Raw genomic sequence first — 21540 nt, 5'->3', positions numbered from 1 at the left:
TCTTCCTAGGGAAAGGGGACGGGAGATATAGGCCTCTTAGAGGAGAGTAAATGATATTTAGGAAAGATGAATGGGGGTGGGGGGCAATAGTTTGTAACAAAGTTTGGGTGTGATGTCAACTTCTACCCTCCTGTCATGTGATAGGAGTCAGTCTTCTCTGCCTGATGACACTTCTCCCGTCAAGGGGACCTATGACATTTAAGCTTCTTTAGGGGGGTCCGGTTTTAGGCAGATCAGGAGACTTCAGTGAAAGCCTCTTCATGCATTTGCTGTTTTTCAAGCATCTGCAGCTCAAGATCATCAATATAATAACACAGCAAATGTTGGGGTGGCATGTTCTCTGACCTTCAGAATAAACCCAACAAAAGCTTGTTTCCTCTCTTAGATGATTTGCCACAGTAGTGTTATTTCCTGGAGATGGTATTCTGACCAGACCTTCCTGGGAGTGGTCATAACATACCCTGTGCTTGTAGAAAGGTATGGGCCACATCACTAAATAAACCAGGGAAGTTTTCTCAACTTGTGGAAAGGGAGATAGTTATGATAGTTTATCTCCCTTTCCATAGGTTTCTTGCGGGTTTGTGTCTCCCTGCCCCCTCCAACCCCCCACAACCCAGCAGCCCCAGCACCATGGTGGCGGGCCTTGGGGCTGCTGGGTGCTGGCCTCCCTGCGGGTTTACGTCCCCGATCCAACCCCCCACCCAGCCCCAGCACTGTCCTGGGGGATCTTGGGGCTGCTGGGTGCTGGCCGCCTGGCCGCTAAGGGCGTGACCATCTTTGTTGGGTCATTTGCATACTCTTATTAGCTGGTAGCATAGCGGAGTGATGGTCAATTTGCATCTTTCTCTTTTATTAGTGTAGATATCTAATCTTACTAGTAATCAAAGAAATGCAAATAAAGACAATGTACCATTTTCATCCATAGATTTAGCAAAGCTGTAAAAGAATCACTCTCTCCCATGTTGTCAGAGCAGGTGGAGAATTAAGCCCACTCTTATACATTGTTGGTAGTAGTGCAGGTTGGTACAGTTTTTTTAATGAGCAATTAAGAATGCATAAAAACCCTTAAAATATGTGATATGTTCAATCTAGTAATGTAAATTTAAGAAAAATAACCAATCATGTACTCTAATATATGTGTAGAATGCTGTTTATGATAGTGATAAATATAAGCAACCTAAATATTTAAAAACAGAGAGTTGGACAAATAAATTATAATACTTCCATACACTAGAATCTTAAATAGTCACTCAGAATTATGATTAAATATTTGACAAGAGAAATAGTCATATATATGTATGTATTTCAAATAATAGGCAATCCATATATGCAGTATAATCCCATATTTGTAAAAATATGCATAGGAAAAAGTTGAAAAGAATATATTCCAAAATTATTATCTTTTCCATGATGGTTTTAACTTTTCTCTTTTTGTGTGTGAATTTTCTCATTTTCTTTTTCATGTTAAATTAAAAGATTATGGAAGGTGAAAGGAATGAATGCCTTACATTTCTTTTCTATTACCCTATTTAAGCACCGTATTGGGCTCTATTTAGTAGCTGAATGAATAGAGTTTTTAAAATCCAGAAACAAACACCTGAATAGGAAAGTACAGAGTACTTCTGAAAAGGTAGCTAAGCTTTGTTCCGGCAAAGAATCCTAGCTCATTGGTTTTAGTTTTTTTGTTTTGTTTTGTTTTGCCTTCAGTGAGGGAGTGAATAGTGGACCAGGCAGCAGCATGGATGATTCTGCTCTTGACCAGGACAGCATAAAATCAGGGAGAGCAAGTATGTATGGGTTTTCTTGCAATTGTTCTGCCACTTTCTTGTGGTTTGGAGAAGTGGGTTTTCCATTAATCTCTCTTGTATGTGTTTCAGTTAAGATGATCACAGATATAAAGGAGTCTGCATCAGGGAACTTCGAGGCTTTGGGCGGAGACGTGTCTAGAGGAATCTTGTAAGCATTCTTAGCTGTAATGCTTTCTCAAGTGCCCCAAGTTTTATTATTTATTTTATAGATTTATACATTTTACTTATGATGAAGTCACTTAGCCCTTTTTGTGTGTGTGGCAGTGCTGTCATCACTTATTTTTAATTATTAACTATTCGAATTGCATTAGAACTAGTTTAACTATAAGACATAAATTAACATTTTCTCACTCATGAAACCCTTCTCCTTCATTGACATCATGTGTTTTCCATGGAAAACAAGTCCCATTTGAAGTAGAGTTATGACATTGACCTTAAGCTCTTTAGTGGGTTATTTTTAAAAAATCTTTATTATAGAAACTATTAAATATGTCCCGTTTTTCCCCCCCATTGACCCCTTCTAGCCCGTCCCCACCCCCTGCCCCAGGCCTTCACCACCCTATTGTCTGTATCCATGGGTTATGCATATATGCATACAACTTCTTTGGTTGAGGGATTATTAATTTTTTTATTGTTTAAGGTATTACAAATAGTAGTACATATGTCTCCTTTTTTTTCCCCCATTGACCCCCCCCCTGCCCCTGGCCTCTCCTACCCTCAAGCACTTGCCCTCACCCGGCCCCCACAGTGTCTTGTGTCTATTGGTTGTGCTTATATGCATGCATACAAGTCCTTCAGTTGATCTCTTACCCCCTCAACCCTCCCCTGCCTTCCTGCTCTAGTTTGACAGTCTGTTCGATGCTTCTTTGCCTCTATTTTGGTTCAACAGTTTATAATGTTCTTTATATTCCACAAATGAGTGAGATCATGTGGTGAGGGATTATTTTTAAAGCACCTCTTAAAAAGAAAAGCTGTTTTTTGGCTAAATGTGTATTTTAGACATTAGGGAGAGGTGATGCTGTCTCTCCCTTAGTTTATCTTTGCCACTTCAGATTTCATCATGCAAAAAGGTGGTTTAAAACCCATCTACCCAATCTTTGCTAAGACCTGTGGTAAGATAGCAAAGAAGAAGAGGAGACCTGGGACTCCGTGAAATATGCAATCCAAACTTTCACAGGGTTTATGATCTAATGTTGGTGGCGAGCGAGATACTCACAACCATTAAAAAGCTGTAGAAAATGTTAGGGAACATGAACATTAAGTTGAGAGGTACAGGCTACAAATGTAAAACTCCAGGAACTGTTTCTTAGTTAAAGGCCTATTAAAACCTGCCACGACCCCTTGACTGAGAGAGTAATATGTCCATTTATTTCAGGATCTTCCATAACACAGGCAGAAATAGGAACTTGCCAGTGTAGACGGATACAAAAGTTGGGAGTGAAGTGGAAAGGAATAAACAAAAGCTGTGCAAGTTGACCTGACAACTGGCAGATGATGCATACTTGACAATTTTGGACTAATCTTTGATGCTATTATAAGAGATGTTTGAATGAATATTTATTGTATAAATAAACTCAATTAATGAGGATGGAAGATGATAAAGTAGAAAATCTTGGGGGAATATTTAAACCTGTTTGGGCTTAACTCTATGCCTTATTTTGATTGGAAGGCATTCGACATGTTGAAGATTATCCTCACTCCTTATTTCCTCTGCAGAGAGGTGTCTGGCTTGATTACCTATGTAGAAGAGCTGCATTTCAACAAGCAGAAATTGGAGGAGGAAAATAATCAGCTCAAGTTGGCATTGGAAACCTTGGAAGAAGCTAACAGCCGATTATCGGAGGACTGTACTGAACTGCGCCTGCAGATAAAAAGGTGAGCCCTTGAGGAGTACTGCTGTGGGGTACAGCATGCTGGAGTTTTTACTTTAAAAAATATGCTTTTTATTGAGATATAATTCCCACAGCATAGAATTTACCGATTGAAACTGTACAATTCAGTATTTGTTTTTTTTTTTTTTTTTGTATATTCACAAGATAGTGCAACCATCATCATGCTCTAATTCCAGAACACTTTTATTCCTCCAAAAAGAAATCCCATATGAAATAGCAGTCACTCCCCAGTACCCGCTTCAATCTGTACCTTGCAACCACTAATCTATTTTCTGTCTCTATGGATTTGCCTTTTCTAGTTATTTCATACAAATGGAATCATACAATACGTGTCCTTTGTGACTGGCTTCTTTCACTTAGCATAATGTTTCCAAGGTTCATCCATGTTGTAGCCTGTACAAGTACTTCCTTCCTTCCTTCCTATGGGTGAAAAACAATCCATGGTATGGATATATGCCATTTTGTTTATTAATTTTTCAGAGGATGGACTCGGGGGTTATTTCCACTCGCGGCTCTCATGAACATTGCTGCTATGAACATCTGTGCACCGGTTTTTGTGTGGACCTGTTTTTAGTTTTTTGGAGTCTATACCTAAGAGTGGACTTGCTGGGTAGTAACCTATACTTGGCATTCTGAGGAGCTGCCAAACCATTCTCCAAAGCAGCTGTACCATTTTATATTTCCATGAGCCATTTCTGTCAGTTCTTGTCTAGCAATGATGTTCTCTAAGTCACTCAAGGTCGAGTTCTCTATGGAACACCATTACACCGAAGGGCCAGGTGTGGACCTATCCTAAGAAGTCCTGTGGTTTTGTTGCGCCCTTAGTCTATGCTAAGTATTAGGAGAGATTTGTTGATGAGTTAGATTTAAAATGTGCCCTCAGGGTACCATTACCCTAGGCAGTGGTTGTCAAACTGCTGCTCGAGAGCCACATGCGGCTCTTTGGCCCCTTGAGTGTGGCTCTTCCACAAAATACCACAGCCTGGGCGAGTCTATTTTGAAGAAGTGGCGTTAGAAGAAGTTTAAGTTTAAAAACTTTGGCTCTCAAAAGAAATTTCAATCGTTGTACTGTTGATATTTGGCTCTGTTGACTAATGAGTTTGCTGACCACTGCCCTAGAGGATGATAAGAAAGTTCCTGACCTTCGCTTAAGTTGGAAAGGCCGAAAGCACCTAGGAGACGAACCAGATAGTGTCCAACACTGGTGAAGTGGGTTGCAGGAAGATGCTTGAGCATCAGAAAAAAAAGCAACAGGTTCTCACTGAGTTGTGTTTAAGATGCAGGTGCTAATATTCTGAACAGAAAGTTTTAAGTTAACTTTAAAAGACGGTAGAGCATTTTGACCGTGGACATATCCTCATAATTTTTTGACCAGCCAGTCCAGTCTCCAAACCAAAGTATAAATGTTAAAAATATGCTGCCCTCAGGCTCTTTCCATTCCACATTTGATTTATTTATTATTTATGTGAAATATAAGAATTTAAAGTTGATTTTAAAAATAACTATACATTGGATGAATGTGTTGGTTAGGGCTTTTGGTTGTAACACATTTCTTTACTGCTGACTCTGGTTAACTGAAGCAGTAAAGAAATGTGTTAGAAGGGAATTGGATTCCTCACAGAAGGACAGAAAGAGAATCAAGATGAGCAGTGAGAATTGCCAATGTCAACAAAATGAAGCTTTTTGTCCTTCGCTTTTCTCCTTCCCCTAATCCCGTGGTCAGCAAACTGCGGCTCACAAGCCACATTCGGCTCTTTGGCCCCTTGAGTGTGGCTCTTCCACAAAATACCACGGCCTGGGCGAGTCTATTTTGAAGAAGTGGCGTTAGAAGAAGTTTAAGTTGAAAAAATTTGGCTCTCAAAAGAAATTTCAATCATTGTACTGTTGATATTTGGCTCTGCTGACTAATGAGTTTGCCGACCACTGCCCTAATCCTTCAGAAAGGGCCTCTGTTTCCTTTCAGTGCTCACAGTATATTTTTGATATTGTACAGGTGTCTTGTTGTAGTATAATTTATATTCTATATGAACTGCCCCTTGTTAACAGGAGGAACTTAATCTTACCCACCCTGGTTACCCCAGTGCTTAGGAGAATGTCTGCCACAGAATAGCTCTCCCAAGCAAGCCAGAAATCTTTGTCTCCTTTTTCTTCCTCAGCCTTCACTTCTAAATCAAATAGCAAGGCCTGTTCAATGGACCTACTTTATGTCTCTCAAATAGATTGACTTCTTTTCATTCCTATATCTGCCACTTAGTTGAAGTCAGCATTACCTTTCTCCTGGATCATGACAGCAACCTCCTGATTAGGTTCCTTGCCTTTTCCAGAAGTGTCACACCTAGGGGAATGAATGCTCTTCCTAAAGGCCCATCTGACTACATTATGCCTCTGCCTTAAACACTTCAATGGAGCTCTAACATATTCAGGATAAAAATCTAAATTCTTTCATCTAGTTTGCAAAGCCTTTCATGGTGGAGCCTCTGTTGCCTTATTTCTACTTCTCATTTTCCACTCTAGGCTCTAACAATATCTATCTGCTTGCAGCCCCCCGGTGAGCTTCTGTTCTCTCCCACCCTCCCTCTTCTTCTTTCTCATGATCTGAACTGTCTGCCTTTCACACGGTGTCTGCAGAACTTGGGATCGGGCCTAAACAGGCAGACAGACATCCCTCAAGGGGTCCCAGATTAGAGAGGGTGCAGACTGGGCTGAGGGACACACACCCCCATGCACAAATTTCATGCACCGGGCCTCTAGTTATTGAATAAATATTTGTGGAATTGCACTAACCAATATTACATCTTTTAGTAGAAGGAAAGAACTGTGGGATTCAGCCAATGAGGATTTCAAAGGGAGTCTCCAAATCTTTATCTTTGGGAATATGTTTGTTTTTTTTTTCCCTTCTATCACTTTCCCCGCACCACCCTGCCCCCAAATCCCTTTCTTTACCAAGGACTATGAAAGATAGTGGGTATATTTTTACTATTGTTGGCATCTGGTTTATATTTTCAGTGGTTTTCAACTTGGATCTAAAAATAGTCCTTGGCTTTTCTTAGCATGTTTGACAGTTACATTTGAGGTTTTGCTCATCGCCTTCTTCCCCCCACCCCCACCTCCACAGTGCCCACCAGGCTATTATGAGAACAAATCTGTTACAAGAAGAACTAGAGGAACTGAAAACTAGTATGAGTGCTTCAGAAGAGCAGAAGACCACAATTGTAGCCCAGAACAAACAATTAGTAAGTCGTCCAAGTTCCTTGAAATGCCAGGAGGGTTTATTTGGAGGCAAAAGTCAGCCAATAGTCTGATAAATGAATAAGGTAACACCTTAGAAAAGTTAAGGCAGGTAGGATGAAAACCTGTATTTTCCTTTTCAACCAAGATTAACATTTTTTACAAATTGCTCGGTCATATTCACAATGGTTTGTGAAGATTTAGAAGATCTCTAGAATGCCTCCTGAAGTTGATAGGTGAATTCATAAGTACCTAATACCAAAATCCACTTGAATTTTTTTTTAAATTCTCCATCAAACTTCCAACTTTTTCTCAGTTGAAAAAAAAAAAAAAAGATCAATTTTCTCAATACTTCCAGATTACTAAGATCAGTAATATATTCCAGCAGTAGTATTCTAGCATTGCTAATGATGGTGGGGTCAGCTGAAAGTCATTCAGACTAATTTATTTTTAGGTCTGTAATTCATCAAGAGACGAGCTCCAGGTCTGTGTCAGTCACTTGTGACCTCCCACAACCAACACAGCTTAGCTTAGCTCTTACCTCAGTAGTAAAATGTGAGACTAGACTCATTGAATGTCAGGTGACTCTGCAAGTCTCTATGAGTGCACTACAGGGAATACTCAATTTGGGGCCAATAAGGAGCTTTTATCTGGAGGCAATGTAGAGAAATTATCACGAGCCTACCCTTGAAAATCAGAGGGCCAGCAGTCAAGTCCTGACTCCTGGGGCTGTGTGACTTTAGACAAACTACATAACCCCTTTAAGCCTCAGTGTCCTCAGACCCTAGGGCTGAGAAGGTTATATGAGTTAATATATGGAAAGCACGTAATGTCCTCTTTCCTCCTAGGGCTGGGTAATACTAGCTATTATTAAAAGCAAGGAGTCCTAGGTATACAATCCTAATGCTTTGCATTTTATAATCTTTAAAATTTTAAAATAATTTTGAATGTTTCATTGGTCCTCATGGAAATCCATTGATGTAGAAACAAGTAGCTATTTTTTCATGTAAAAATTAATAGAAATATAGGTAAAGTCAGAGATGTTTTGATTATTCAAAGTCAATTGTCTAATAAATGATAAGCTAGAATCGAACTCAGGTCTTCTGATTCCAATTATGTGTACATGGGGGGGAGGTGTTCCTTCATTCTTGTACCAATGACAACCTAGCCTGACATGTTTTCCCTTTTACTTTTATATATAAAGGTAATTCCTAGTTACTCTATAAAAATAAGGAAATGCATATTAACAACAAAAAAATCCCACTAAATTCTTATCCTACCGTATCAATATGTTTATCCTACCATACTAATATGTTTATTGTTAACATTTTGGCATTTATTTTGTCCTAGAATATTTTTTTCTTCTGAGGCTTCTGAATTTGGGGCTCTTAATTAGAAAATATTTTTCTATAATCATATGTTATGGTAATGTTGAATCTGTGAATATCAACAGCTTCAAGTAGAAAGCTAGATCTCTTTGAGATTCCAAAGTGCTGTTTAAATAGATGAGTTCACATTAACTGTCATAAGTGGATGGCGTTAGTAGCAGGGAAAGAAGCCAGGTGCTTCCTTTTTAGTTTTTAGTCTTTCCTTTCTACTGTCATAGATTAAGTCAAGGAGAAGAGTGACTTCTCACAGATCCCAAGAAACTGTTAGCCAAAGACTTAAGCCCATGTTGAAAGTATTTTCAGGCTAGGCTCATTTGTGATATGTCAATGCCATGTTTAAAACTAATAAAGGGAAAGAATGTCAATAATCTTGGAGGTAAATATGTGGTATTTTCAAAACTTCTAAAATATTTTTAAATTACTTTTAATGAATCAGGAGGCTGAAAACCGGGCTCTGATTCTTAAGATTCGGACTCTTCAAGAGGAGGTATGTTAAAATCATTAAACATGGGCACAAATAAACTTATAGAATCAATCATAGAATCAGTCCTGACCCTGGGTTAAATAGAAATTATGTGAGTATTCAAACTCCTATGGGCCCAAAACCAGGTTGCTTTGTCAAATGACAAATGAGGGAGAGTGGATAGGATTTTCATGTCTGGACAGAAGTATCTTATTACCTTTGTATATGTCCATGGAAGAAGTGGGGTTTTAAAAATTCAGATTTAAGATGAAGTGAAATTAAGCCATCTAAAAACTATACATATCAAGAAGGAAAGTGTAGCAATTATCTAATACCTTTCTGTTATTATTCTACTGAACTAGGTGGCAAATGTCTTGAATCTAAGACCCAGGTCTTAAATTCACTGAAAGTATGACCTTGGAAAAGACATTTATCTTTTTTGAGTTAATAATACCTCTTCTCTCAGTTATTTTAGAGATTAAGATAATGCATGTGAACCCATTTCTTTAATTATAATGTACCTCATATATGTTAGGAAATATTAGTAAAATTTCTAAAAAATGAATAATTCTATGCAGTATATATTTTAAAGCAACAGAATTAAAGCAATGAAAGAATGGGTAGCAAAGCTACTAGTAAGTTACTATTTTGGAGAGAAATTCTATGTAGGTACATTTTGAATGGCAAGTGTTATGCACATTTTAAAATTTGGGCTTTATAAAAGTTTGTTATCTATTAAGCTGTGATGAACAATCTGGAGAGTTATCCAAAATATGGACCAAGTGAACATTAAAAAATTTCTTGGTGGGTTAAAAAAGAAACAACTAAATATTGGAAAGAAACCCTACATTAGATTCAGACCTGTTATAGCTACAAAAACTAGTACTTTACAGTTAAGCTCCCAAGGTAAGATGCTTTTCTCCTCGTATATAAGATGATTGACGAGCATCAAAGAATTGTACCAAACCAGTTTGGAATTAAGATGGGAGGAAGGAGATTTGGAACCCTTCACAGAATTGCAATGACTGATTTCCATTAGAAAAGGCACGTCAATGTCACTACTAGCTAAGATTCCTTTAGAAGGCAAAAATCTGATGCATTGTGAAGCGTGACAGCACAATGGTTTGGGTATTCACATTCATTCATCCATTCATTCATTCATTCATTCATTCAACACATATTCTTTGGGAGACCTCTGTGTGCTAGGCACCATTCTAGATGCCGAGGAGACAAACTTAAGCAAAATAGCCCATGTGGAGCTAGCATGTTAGATGGTGAATAGTGCTGTGGAGAAAGGAAAAGTGAAAACAGAATTGTGGGGGAGTACAATTTAAACTAGCGTGGTTAGGATAAAAGTAGCACTGTGAAATTAATCATTATTTCATTAATCATGAAATTTTTGGCTAAAAATTGGAGAGGAGGTTTATCTGTGGAAGGACATTCCAGGCAGAAGAAATGGCCAGCTCAAGGACCTCAGGCTGTAGCATGCCTGCTGTTATTGAGGGATAGCAAGACCAGTATGGCTGGACCAGAGGAAATAAGTAGCAAGAAGTGTGGCAGAGAGCTGCCTGGAGCCAAACCCATAGGGTCTTATATGGGCATTGTATGGACTCCAGCTGTTTACACTGAGTGGGATGGAAACTGGGAGACCAATTGGGAGGCCCTTGTAATAATCCAGGCAAAAGCAGTAGTGGTGGAGAGAAGTGTGCAGATCAACAAATGCTTTGTAATATATCCAAAGGTATTTATTATATATTGCGGTACTATGAAAGTTCTCTTATGTTTCTAAAATTGTCTCTGAAATACAAAGTTATCAACTGAGAGTGAGGATGTTGGAAGAGGTATTGGAAATTTAAGAAGAGAGAAGGGATAAAATAAGGATTTAGCAAACTTTTTGTAAAGGACCTGATAATATTTTTAGGGTTTCCTGGCTAAAAAGCTTTGGCACAGCCACTCACTTCTGCCATTGTACTGTGAAAGCAACCAGAGATAATATAAAAACAAATGGACACAGAAGTGTTTTAATAAAACTTTATTTACAAAACCAGGGTGTCAATTTACAAAACCAGGGTGTCAATTTGAACCAGGGTGTCCAAAACAAATGGACACAGAAGTGTTTTAATAAAACTTTATTTACAAAACCAGGGTGTCAATTAAAACTTTATTTACAAAACCATTGTGTGTCTGGGGTAGGGAAGTTAGTCTAGTTTGCAAATACCTGATTTAGGCAAATGGCCAGAAGAATATAATAGGATTATATATGATATGATCACCAGTAAACATTGAGGTGAAAGGTGACAAATTTAACATGTGAGCTGTTGGTTCATTTGTGTTTTTCTTTAACAATGTTTATCTGGAAGGGTGCTGGCACAGAGTGAATGGAAAGCTCAATTTAAGCAAATACTAAGAAGGAGGGGAGAGGCAAGGGAATTGAGGAGATGTGGAAGAGGGTGATTGTATGGAATGACCACAGAAAAATATAAGCTAAAGACTGACTGAGTTCACGAGAAAAGTGGAAGAATAATAAGGTGGTCCGATCAGTGGATTGCAGGCTTCAGTGGGGATTGAGGTTTGTTGGGGATCAAAGAAGTAATCTGGAAAGACAAGAAGTGGTGGTTGAAGAGGGAGAAACTTGCAGTCAATATAATGCAAGGGCCACAGGTACTGGTAATGACAAGTGAAAAAGGTGTGAACTAGGGAGTGAATGTCTGTGGTGGAATGTAAGATAATAAGGGGCTTCCTAGATGTCATGTTAAAAGGCTTATGTTATTTTTGGACAAAAATCTAAAGTTTTGTCCCTTAGCTTAAAATGGATGATGATGATAATGATAAAAATACTTCTTCCTAAAAAAGACTTTAAGATGGTCTCTTATTTTTTATATTTGGACTAAATAAAAAAATACTATCTTTTTTTACATCAGAATACCAAGAATATTCTGGATATATATGCATTGGAAAAGAATATTGAGGAATTGTCTAAAACTGAGACAGAGCACCAAGTAAGCATTCCCCAAATACTGGTAAAACATTTTCTCCCCTCAAGCTAATATTACACTCTAAAGGTGTATGTGACTATTGCTACAATAACCTTTTGCTATAAACTTTAAAATTTGTACTCCTCAAGATGTCTGGATTATATAAAGGGCAATCTCTCTTTTTTTAATGTAACAGCTTTATGGATAAATAATATACATGCCATTAAATCCACCCACTTAAAATGTACAAGCCAGTGTTTTTTAGTATGTTCACAGAGTTGTGCAACCATCATCAAAACCAATTTTATTTTTTATTGAATTTATTGGGGTGACATTGGTTAATAAAATTATACATGTTGCAAGTATACAAGTCTAAACCACATCTGCATACTGCAGCATGTGCTCAACACCCAAAGTCAAGTCTCTTTCGCCACCTTATATCCCCCTTTGCCCATCTCCTCCTCCCTCTGGTAATAACCACACTGTTGTCTATGTCTGTTTTTTTATTTTTATTTTTTGCTTAATCCCTTCACCCTTTTCACTAATCCCCAAAACCCCCTCCCCTCTGAGAGCTGTCAGTCTGTTCTTTGTCTCTATGGGTCTGTTTCTATTTTGTTTCTTATTTTGTTTATTGGATTCCACATATGGTATTTGTCTTTCTCTAACTAGCTTATTTTGCTTAGCATAATACTTCCAGATCCATTCATGTGATCACAAAAGGTAAGATTTCCTTCTTGTTTATGGCTGAGTAGTATTCCATTGTGTAAATATACCATGGACTTTTCATCCCCTTATCAACTGATGGACCCGTGGGTTGCTTCCAAACCTTGGCTATTATAAATAACACTACCATGAACATAGGGGTGCATATATTCTTTCAAAATAGTGTTTCATATTTCTTTGGATATATTCCCACAAGTAGAATCACTGGGTCATTAGACAGTCCCATTTTTAATTTTTTGAGGAAACTCTATACTGTTTTCCTCAAGGGCTGCACCAATTTGCATTCCCATCAATAGTGCACTTTTCTCCACATCCTTGCCAACACATTCTTTGTTGATTTATTGATAATAGCCATTCTGACAGGTGTGAGGTGGCATCTCATTGTGGTTTTGATTTGCATCTCTCTGATGATTACTGATGTTGAGCACTTTTTCTTATCTCTATTGGCCATCTGCATATACGCATTGGAGAAGTGTCTATTCAGGTCCTTTGTCCATTTTTTAATTGGATTGTTTGAGTTTTTTGGTGGAGTTTTATAAGTTCTTTATAAATTTTGTATAGTAATCCCTTATTAGTTGTATCATTGGCGAATATGTTCTCCCATTTGGTGGGTTGTCTTTTCATTTTGTTGGTTTCCTTTGCTGTGCAAAAGCTTTTTTTTTTTATGTAGTCACATTTGCTTCTTTTTTCTCTTATGCCAGGAAATATATCAGAAAAAAAAATATTTCTAAGAGAAACGTCTGAGATTTTACTGCGTATGTCTCTCAAGTTTATTATGATGGCTTTATGATGTAGGTGTCTTGGACTCAGTGGCAGTCTTCTGATCACCTGAGCTAGGTGCTCCAGGAATATCTCTTGTGTGGGTTATGTACCCTCCTGAGTAGTTGAGTTTTGAGTGCTGCTGGCCCATTTGTGGGAAGAGTTAACCCTCAGGCTGGCTGACTATGAAAATAGATCTTAATCACCATGTATGAGTCGCCGTGCAGGGCTGACCCCCCAAAGAAGAGTTGTTCCCAACAGGGTCTGATGCCTGATTGTTTTGAGGCTTATGTGAAAGTTCTTTAAAAAGTGAAAACCATATGCACATTAAAAGTGTTTCAGAAACATGTCTCCCTATTGAAATGATTTTGTGGCACTGTCCTCTACCAAAGCAACGTCCCAGGGGCCTTCACTAACTTTGTTTCTTTTCAGATGGAGTTACACATGTATGAGAACACTTTGCTTAATAAAGATGCAAGTTTGCAGAAGGTTGGTCTGTCCCTTCCCATGAAGTCCTGTGGGATTGGCTAGCTCTCTCCAAATCAGAAAGGAGATGATCATTTGGGTACCTTCACTCCTATTAAAATATCTGATTCTAATATTCTGTCAAGAATGTTAGATTTCCTTTCTAAACTTCTCAAAAAATATTCTGTTGAATAAAGAATACTGACTTATCCATCTAGTATGTATAAGTTTCATCATATCCTCTCTAAATTCTGGTGGTGTTCATTAATATACACAACCAATATTAGTGTGCCAATTTATCAGTCAATGGCTAGATACAACGATGCAGTTTTAATTCATAACAACACAAATGTGTGTGCAGTCATTCATTTTGGGGAAGAAAAAAAAATATCCCTAAGTTATTTTCTTCCTGGTTTGATTGATCAGATAGAAAGATGATAGATAGATATTCTCTTTATCCTTGTATCCTTGATCATAACCTATCTGGTAACAAGGAGCAGAGATTCTGGTTATGTGACATAAGAAGGACACAGCCCTAAGTTAATAAACTTCCACATTTCAAGATAAGGAGGCAAAGAGCAATATTTATCTTCCTTTCCATTCATGTTTTGACATTTCAAAGAAGTCATTGATGGCTCGTAGACATTGACCCCGATACTGACAGACGATGACATGGTGGTGGTAGTGGTGGCTCACTTCCTCCATACCTCTGGTCTTTCCACTACTTTGCACTCCCCCCCAGCGTTCATAGGCATTGTTTGGGCAATTTGCACATTCCAGGCACCATGCTAATCATGGGATACAATTGTAGGTCAGACACTGCCTGTACTCTCTGGTCTTCCAGTACAATACTGTGATTTTAACAGAGATATCATGTGAGTTGAATAAAATTGGATGCCTTAATAATTCATTAGTCATTTTCAGTTAAAGATTGATTTTTTTTCTTAAATGCATAATGATAATAAATATAATTTTGACTTGGACTTAAGATTTACCTTTCAGGGTTTGGTTCCATTGGACTAGGCCAGTGGTCGGCAAACTCGTTAGTCAACAGAGCCAAATATCAACAGTACACTGACTGAAATTTCTTTTGAGAGCCACATTTTTTAAACTTAAACTTCTTCTAACGCCACTTCTTCAAAATAGACTCGCCCAGGCCATGGTATTTTGTGGAAGAGCCACACTCAAGGGGCCAAAGAGCCGCATGTGGCTCGCGAGCCGCAGTTTGCCGACCACGGGACTAGGCAGACACAGAGCATACTGTCACCAGTTAGATACAGCTGCCTGGCTACCCCATACTTTTTGTGTGGCTTTAATCACAAACGCAGATTGGTTCAGTTTTTAAATAATACGATTGATAGAAGAGCTCATCTCATTGGGCATTATAATTTTTTGTGTGGCTCAGATTGATAATTATTCTAATAAACATGATTTGGTGAACTCATGCATTTATTAGCTATTAATTTTCTCTTTTACTTTTCAGAAGGATTTAAGTATAGAAGAACTTAAGTCAACCATCATAGAATATGGAAGCATTATAGAGGTATACCATAATAATCTCAGAATTTGTAAGGTGGGTTGTTAAATGTAATTTCCCCACTGGAGTGGCAGGTACAGCTTAATGTTGTATGTGATTCCAGGATTTACGAGGGGAAAAAAACAAACTGGCTCATGAGTTACAGCACTTGCAACAGGAACTCATCATGTAAGTAGTACACAGCAACCCCTCATGCCTCCTCTCCCCTGCCTCTACCCTACATCATTGGGCTACTGAGCTATCTGCAGTTCTTGAATGTGCCACATTCTTTTCCTCTGTGCTTTTGTAAGTGATATTTTCTCTGCTTTTTTCCAACAGAACTTCTTCACAAGTTTTTCATGACCTTCCCTTGGTTTTCTCCTACCTTGAGATCAAAGTAACCCTTTTGAGTGCATGTTTTTATCTCTTTTCTAACATATATTACCTATATTAAAACATTTGTTGTCGAATATGTGTAATCTAGTCCAGGAATCCACAGACAACAAGAGTAAAGCATGGGGTGAGTGCACACACTTACATCATGAGAGTTACCAATAAGATAAGTGCATTGCCTCAACAAAGGCAGAGGGGGCTGCTCTGCTTAGCTCTAGCTAATTGTTACATCAAGAATATATGCACCCAATGTGGCCACATCTTCTGTTTTTTTTAAGAAAAGCCAGAAATCTAGGTTTTTAGTGAAACTTGCTAATTTTTAAAATATGTATTTTTATTGATTTTAGAGAAAGAGGAAGGGAGAGGGAGAGAAACATCAGTGAAAGAAACATCAACATCAACTGGCTGCTTCCTGCAAGTCCCCCACTAGGGATCAAGCCCACAACCAGAGCATGTGCCCTGACCGAGAGTCAAACTGCAACCTCCTGGTTCAGGGACCAGTGTTCAATCACTGAGCCACACCAGCTAGGCTCTAATTTTTAACTATTGGTTCCAATTCATAAAAATAAAAATTAATTAAAATTAAACATGTTTTAAAAAGTGTGGCCTACTTGTTTGCAACCACCTAGCATCACTCATCTGGGCAGCTCCTAGTCTGGGCAGACTCTCCTTGTCTCTGTATTCCTAAGTACCTTATGCAATCCTAAGTACACGTGGAAGCTTACTGATTGTTTGCTCATAAATAAACCCTAATCTGCTGACTCAAAACATAATGTTAGGGCCCTGGTAGGCATAGCTCAATTGGTCCCATGCACCAAAAGGTGGCCTGTTTGATTCCCAGTCAGGGCACATGCCTAGGTTGCAGATTCAATTCCCAATCAGAGTGCATGTGGGAGGCAGCCAATAGATGTTTCTCTCTCTCCCTCTCTCTCTCTAAAATCAATAAAAAGCATATAAAAAAAAAAGAAAGAAAGAAAACATAATGTTGGAGGCACACCTAACCAGATGGGATTACTGTTCCCTTTTTTTTTTTTTTCAAGGAATGGGATCCAGTTGAATGTTAGTGAAGAACATAAGAGTACCATCTCTGAAGGAGAAAAATCTTTACATTGTGAACTCATTCTTGCTCAGTCTGCAGAGGTAGGCACTATCATCAATGGAAAGCTTTAAAATATCAGCACGTGTGATAACTTGCTATGAATGAAGGTCCATAGCTTGCAGAAAAGCACCTGTGACATTTTCAGGGGAACCTGCTGATTGTTTTTGGAATCCAACTCTTAACGTCTCAGCCTGGAGAACGGACCTGTTTCAAGTTATGGCTGAAAACTGTCAAGCATAGGGTTGTGGAACTGTGCATTCAGCAAATCTGGGTTTCAGAAATCTTTATAGTCTTGTATTTTTCAGGACAAACACAATACATGTTCCCCAGCCTGGGGTCTTAAAGGTAGCAGTAGAGATCCATGAGCTACTTTTCAGTGTTTGCCCTGTCCCTCACAGCGTGTCTACCATACATAGAGTTCTCAGAAACAGCATGCAGTTTCTTTGCTTTAGGATGTAATTGAACCAAGCCAATTTATTGACAGTGGTGATTACATTCTGAACAGAAATTAGCATTTTATATGTTTTTGGCTAATTTTTATTTATTTTTAAATATATGTTTTATTGTTAATAGTATTACAGATATCTCCCATTTCCCCCCTACCCTGTTTCCCCCCCCCCCCCCCCCCCCCGGCAATCCTGGCTAATTTTTGTTTTGTTTTGTTAATCCTCCACTGAGGATATTTTCCCATTGATTTTTAGGGAGAGTGGAAGAGAGAGGAAAAGACAGAGAGAGAAACATTGATGTGAGAGAAACACATTGATTGGTTGTCTCCTGCATGAGCCCTGACCAGGGCCCGGGCTGGGGAGGAGCCTGCAACCAAGGTATGTGCTCTTGACTGGAATCAGACCTGGGACTCTTTGGCCCGCAGGCTGACGCTCTATCCACTGAGCCAATCAGGCTATGGCCCGACTAATTTTTAAATAGCAAAATGAATTATTACTTAAAAAAAAATCTCCTTTTGTTAGGTAGACCCAATTCTTTACAACATGGTAGGAAACAATCAAAAGCCTTTTGGGGAATTAAATATTGGGACCCCCATTGCTATATTTCCACTCTTTTACACTTTCCAGTTTTGTGCTTATTATGTTAGGAAATGCTTTATTATCAAACTGCTTTCTTTTCACCACTTTAATGGTCTCTCCATGTCTGTGGACAATGGATATGTCAGAATGTCCTCCTGTTGACAGCTGTGCTATGACCTTGAAAGGAGAGGAAGAATGTCTTTGGGGCAAACGCTGTTTGAATTTCTTCTGCCAAGGATGCAGGGGCAACATATGCTGCCTTCATCTGATGCCGTCTCAGGCAGCCCTGGACATTCTGCCGAGGGCTGTGCTTTCCTGACATTGTTTCAAATACTCATCATTTTACTGCGGTTTTGAAACCAAGCCAAACTGCCAGACTGAGTGAAATGACGGCAAACCTGCCCCGGCAGTGTGTTTCATCCTCGGTCCTCTGAGAGGATGACAGTGTCAGGATGCCAGCTTGTGAAGTTCTACACTTCTCAACCAGGGTTAAACAGCTGGCAAAGTCCTGACTCTGAGGTATACCCCACGGATGGATGAAGAAGTTTGCTTTTAATTAGAACCTGGAAATAAGAGCCCTCTGACCTTTTTCCAACAAGAAGAAAGTTAAATGAACTGTTGTCATCTATCAACCACATGATAAGAGACAGAGACTTTGAGAGAAGTATAAGAAATAGTCTTTGTGGGACATTATCTGAGACTGTCTTCTGTACATGGAAGGGAAACAGAAGAAATCAATCTGTTTTTAGTAGGCTTTATTGAGCACCCCATCCCAACATTTTTTTCTGTGAATTTCTTTACATTCCCTTATTTTGGGAAAATTAGAGCCGTAACAGTTTATATCACCACATGTAAATGTTATCCATGGGATAAATGGAACTTTCTTAAGAACAAATAAATGATAAGTTAAAGTCATACTAAAGAGAAAATGTAAAAACTGTTTTGGGGGGGACATTGTCCCCATTCTAAATAGCCCATAAGGCTATTTAGAATGGGGACAATTACATTGAGCACTGGGTATGATTTTTATAAAATAAAAGTATTCATTATTAGAATGATAAGAGTCATGAACATTTTGGTAATTGTCTCAGAACACTGAAACTGAGCAGCAGTGCAGTTTAATCAGCTTGTCATCTCTGGACACAATGATGGACCAAGACATGCTGCTGTCACTGAGAGAACCCGAGCAGAAGGGAGTGGCATTCACAGCTACTCTCCCGAAGCTGGTATTACATAGCATATGCCTATCATGGGGTTTCACTGACTAGGAACGTCTGCAGACAACTGACCTGCAACCTGTTTGCTGAGCACAAGCATATGTGTGTGTTGTTAAACCCCAAATCATCCTACTATGAAAGAGAAGACTTTTCTCAAACATTCCTGAAGTTGATCTTCTAGTCCTGAGTCAATCAGGACTAACTGACCATTGGATATGGATTGCTTGAGCATAGTTTTCCTACAGGTTAATCTTTAGTATCAAAGGGCTGAAGACATGGCATCCATTGAACAGTTTCCTTCTAGCTAATTGGCTAGCACCTCTTTCTTCATTTTAATTTGTGACTGGAAACTCTCGATGGTCAGAGAAAGCAGAGAATCTTCATGTTGGCATTTCCAGTCCCTTCCACAGTGCCTAGCATGTATGGTAGGTAGTATTTAGTTTGACAAATGAAAAAAATCCACAAAAATGCTTGTTTCCTTCTATTCGAGAGGAAGATAAAAATGGGTAGGTTTTGCTGGAAAATGATTCTATCTCTGCATATTCAGCATGAATAGAGAACCTGACAAGAGGTAGCATCTACACATGGCAACGTCCTGGGGTAAAGGCAAGTCATTGAGTGGCGTTAGTTGAGAAGGAATTGTCTCTGGGTTACCTCTGTAATAGAACTTTGGTCTACATTAGTTCTTATATAATAGCAAACGTCTTCCCCCTGAATTTCTAGTTGAAGATGTGAAACTCTTTTTCAGCATGAAGACAATTCTGAAGTGGAAACCCTCATTGACAGCCCTCTCCAGTGGGTAACTAGTCCAGAAATTACTGTGAAAGAAAAGTGGGAGGACATGCTTACTGTAAGTGTTCTGTATTTTGTGATTTTCCTGGTTTCCCTTCTGCCTTTGAAACCCAGGTAATACTAATTGTGTACAGTACCATATCAGGCGTTATTGGAGTCTTCTGCTGTCTCGGTCTGATGCTGTGTGTAGAGTGTGTGTCTGGGGATGTGTGTATAAATGTGCATATGTGGGTGAGGGTGAGTGTGACCGTTAGGATAAAGTCTTTGAGGGTGAGGGTGAGAAAAAAGTGAGAGTGAGTGAGTGTGAAGATATGTGTTATATGTTGGAGAAACAAAGACTAAATAAGATGACTTAATGAAAGTGTATTTTATTTGAATTCTTGTGATAATTGGCTAGTTTAAGACACTTAACATTGGCTTATTAAAATTCTCTTACTTTGGTAGAATGGTTAGTGTGCAAAAGAATCTTATTCCTGAGATTCTGACAGTATTATTATCCCCAATATTTGCAGAACATTGGAAACCATGAGCTTTTTAGGTAGTCATTTCCAGTTTAGTTAGGAAAGAACCATATAAATTTCCTTAATTTATCTATCACTTATTATCTCTACTTCTTGATTGCCAGACAACTATTAATGTGCATCAGCCCCTAACTTAAGCTAAAGCAAGAAGGAAACTCTGGAATGTTAATTTCAATCCCTTTGCCAAACAAACCTTTTTTAAAAAAGTTGCTTTTGAAAATGCTAATCAACAGATACTGATTTTATTGCATTCCCATGGTATTCTAAAGCAGTTGTGATAATTGGTGAAATGGTCAGGAACCCACGATCGTAAGAAAAACAAATGAAATTCAATTTCATGCATTTGATAAGTACCCAATATGTACTTGTTAAATTGAGATAATCAACCTAGAGGATAATCAGTTTTTGGGCAATTAAAAAATAGTATGTGTTCAATTAGAATTTAGGGTCCAATAACAGGGAATACTATTGAAAGGAGAATGGCCACAGCATTTCATATTGCCTCTATCATGTTTATATTTAATACTGGAATAGTGGAGTTCGTTTTGTGATTTTCCTTATAGGAATACAAATATACCATGGAAGAGAAACTAAATTTTTGCATTTTAATGCTGAAGAGCTTGGGAAACCACAAAGAATCTCTTGATAAAGAGTTTATCAAGTTGATGGAGATTTTGAAGAGATTCGGGCTGGAATATTTTTATTTCAGAAAGGAATATCTTTCCAGGTGACGATCATTTATGTATAAGAAACCCATACTTTATGAACCTGACACCTTTGTGATTGTGCCATAGCCTTCAGTTCATTTTTTTCTAAGTTCTATGTATTGATTTCAGATAATACTTTTTCAGGGAAGACATTTTTGTCTGACAATCTCGAATTGTGAAATAGTGTAAAATTGACTAATATATTCAAAATTGCAAATAGTGAACTTTAAAATCTGTGGAAAACCAGTATAATGAGTTATTTTCTTTAGAGAAGGAATTTGGAATTACAGAACATAGAATTCTTTTAACCATAGGAGCCTTAGAGACCATTTAGTAAAACCTCATTATTTTACACAAGACCAAGGCATAAGGATGGAAAGTGAATTGATCAAGACCTGAGAGTTAATGGAAAATCTACAGGTAGATCTGTTAATGGAATAACCTCATGCTGGGTCTGTTGACTCCTATCCCATTGGGCTTCATGTTCCACCTTAGGATACAATGCATCATATTGGGCACTAGGAAATTAAATCTCAAGTGAAGAGTCTGGGGAATAAAGGGCTCTAAAT

At 38.4% G+C, this 21540-nt stretch overlaps 1 protein-coding gene across 1 annotated transcript in view; it reads left to right on the top strand.

The window, feature by feature from the left end:
* IRAG2 (inositol 1,4,5-triphosphate receptor associated 2) overlaps positions 1-21540 on the top strand; it is an 83100-nt gene that overhangs the window by 4793 nt on the left and 56767 nt on the right. Inside the window, 13 exon segments of the mRNA XM_054718617.1 lie at positions 1708-1787; positions 1878-1956; positions 3525-3683; positions 6816-6933; positions 8753-8803; positions 11701-11778; positions 13669-13725; positions 15185-15244; positions 15342-15406; positions 16651-16750; positions 18826-18960; positions 19700-19801; positions 20828-20991. Of these exon segments, the coding sequence (XP_054574592.1) occupies positions 1708-1787; positions 1878-1956; positions 3525-3683; positions 6816-6933; positions 8753-8803; positions 11701-11778; positions 13669-13725; positions 15185-15244; positions 15342-15406; positions 16651-16750; positions 18826-18960; positions 19700-19801; positions 20828-20991 (1248 nt within the window).

This window comes from Eptesicus fuscus, chromosome 7, assembly GCF_027574615.1.
Source record: "Eptesicus fuscus isolate TK198812 chromosome 7, DD_ASM_mEF_20220401, whole genome shotgun sequence".
NCBI lineage: Eukaryota > Metazoa > Chordata > Mammalia > Chiroptera > Vespertilionidae > Eptesicus > Eptesicus fuscus.
Note: the sequence above shows the minus strand (reverse complement) of the source record. Positions and strands in the feature narration are given on the sequence as shown.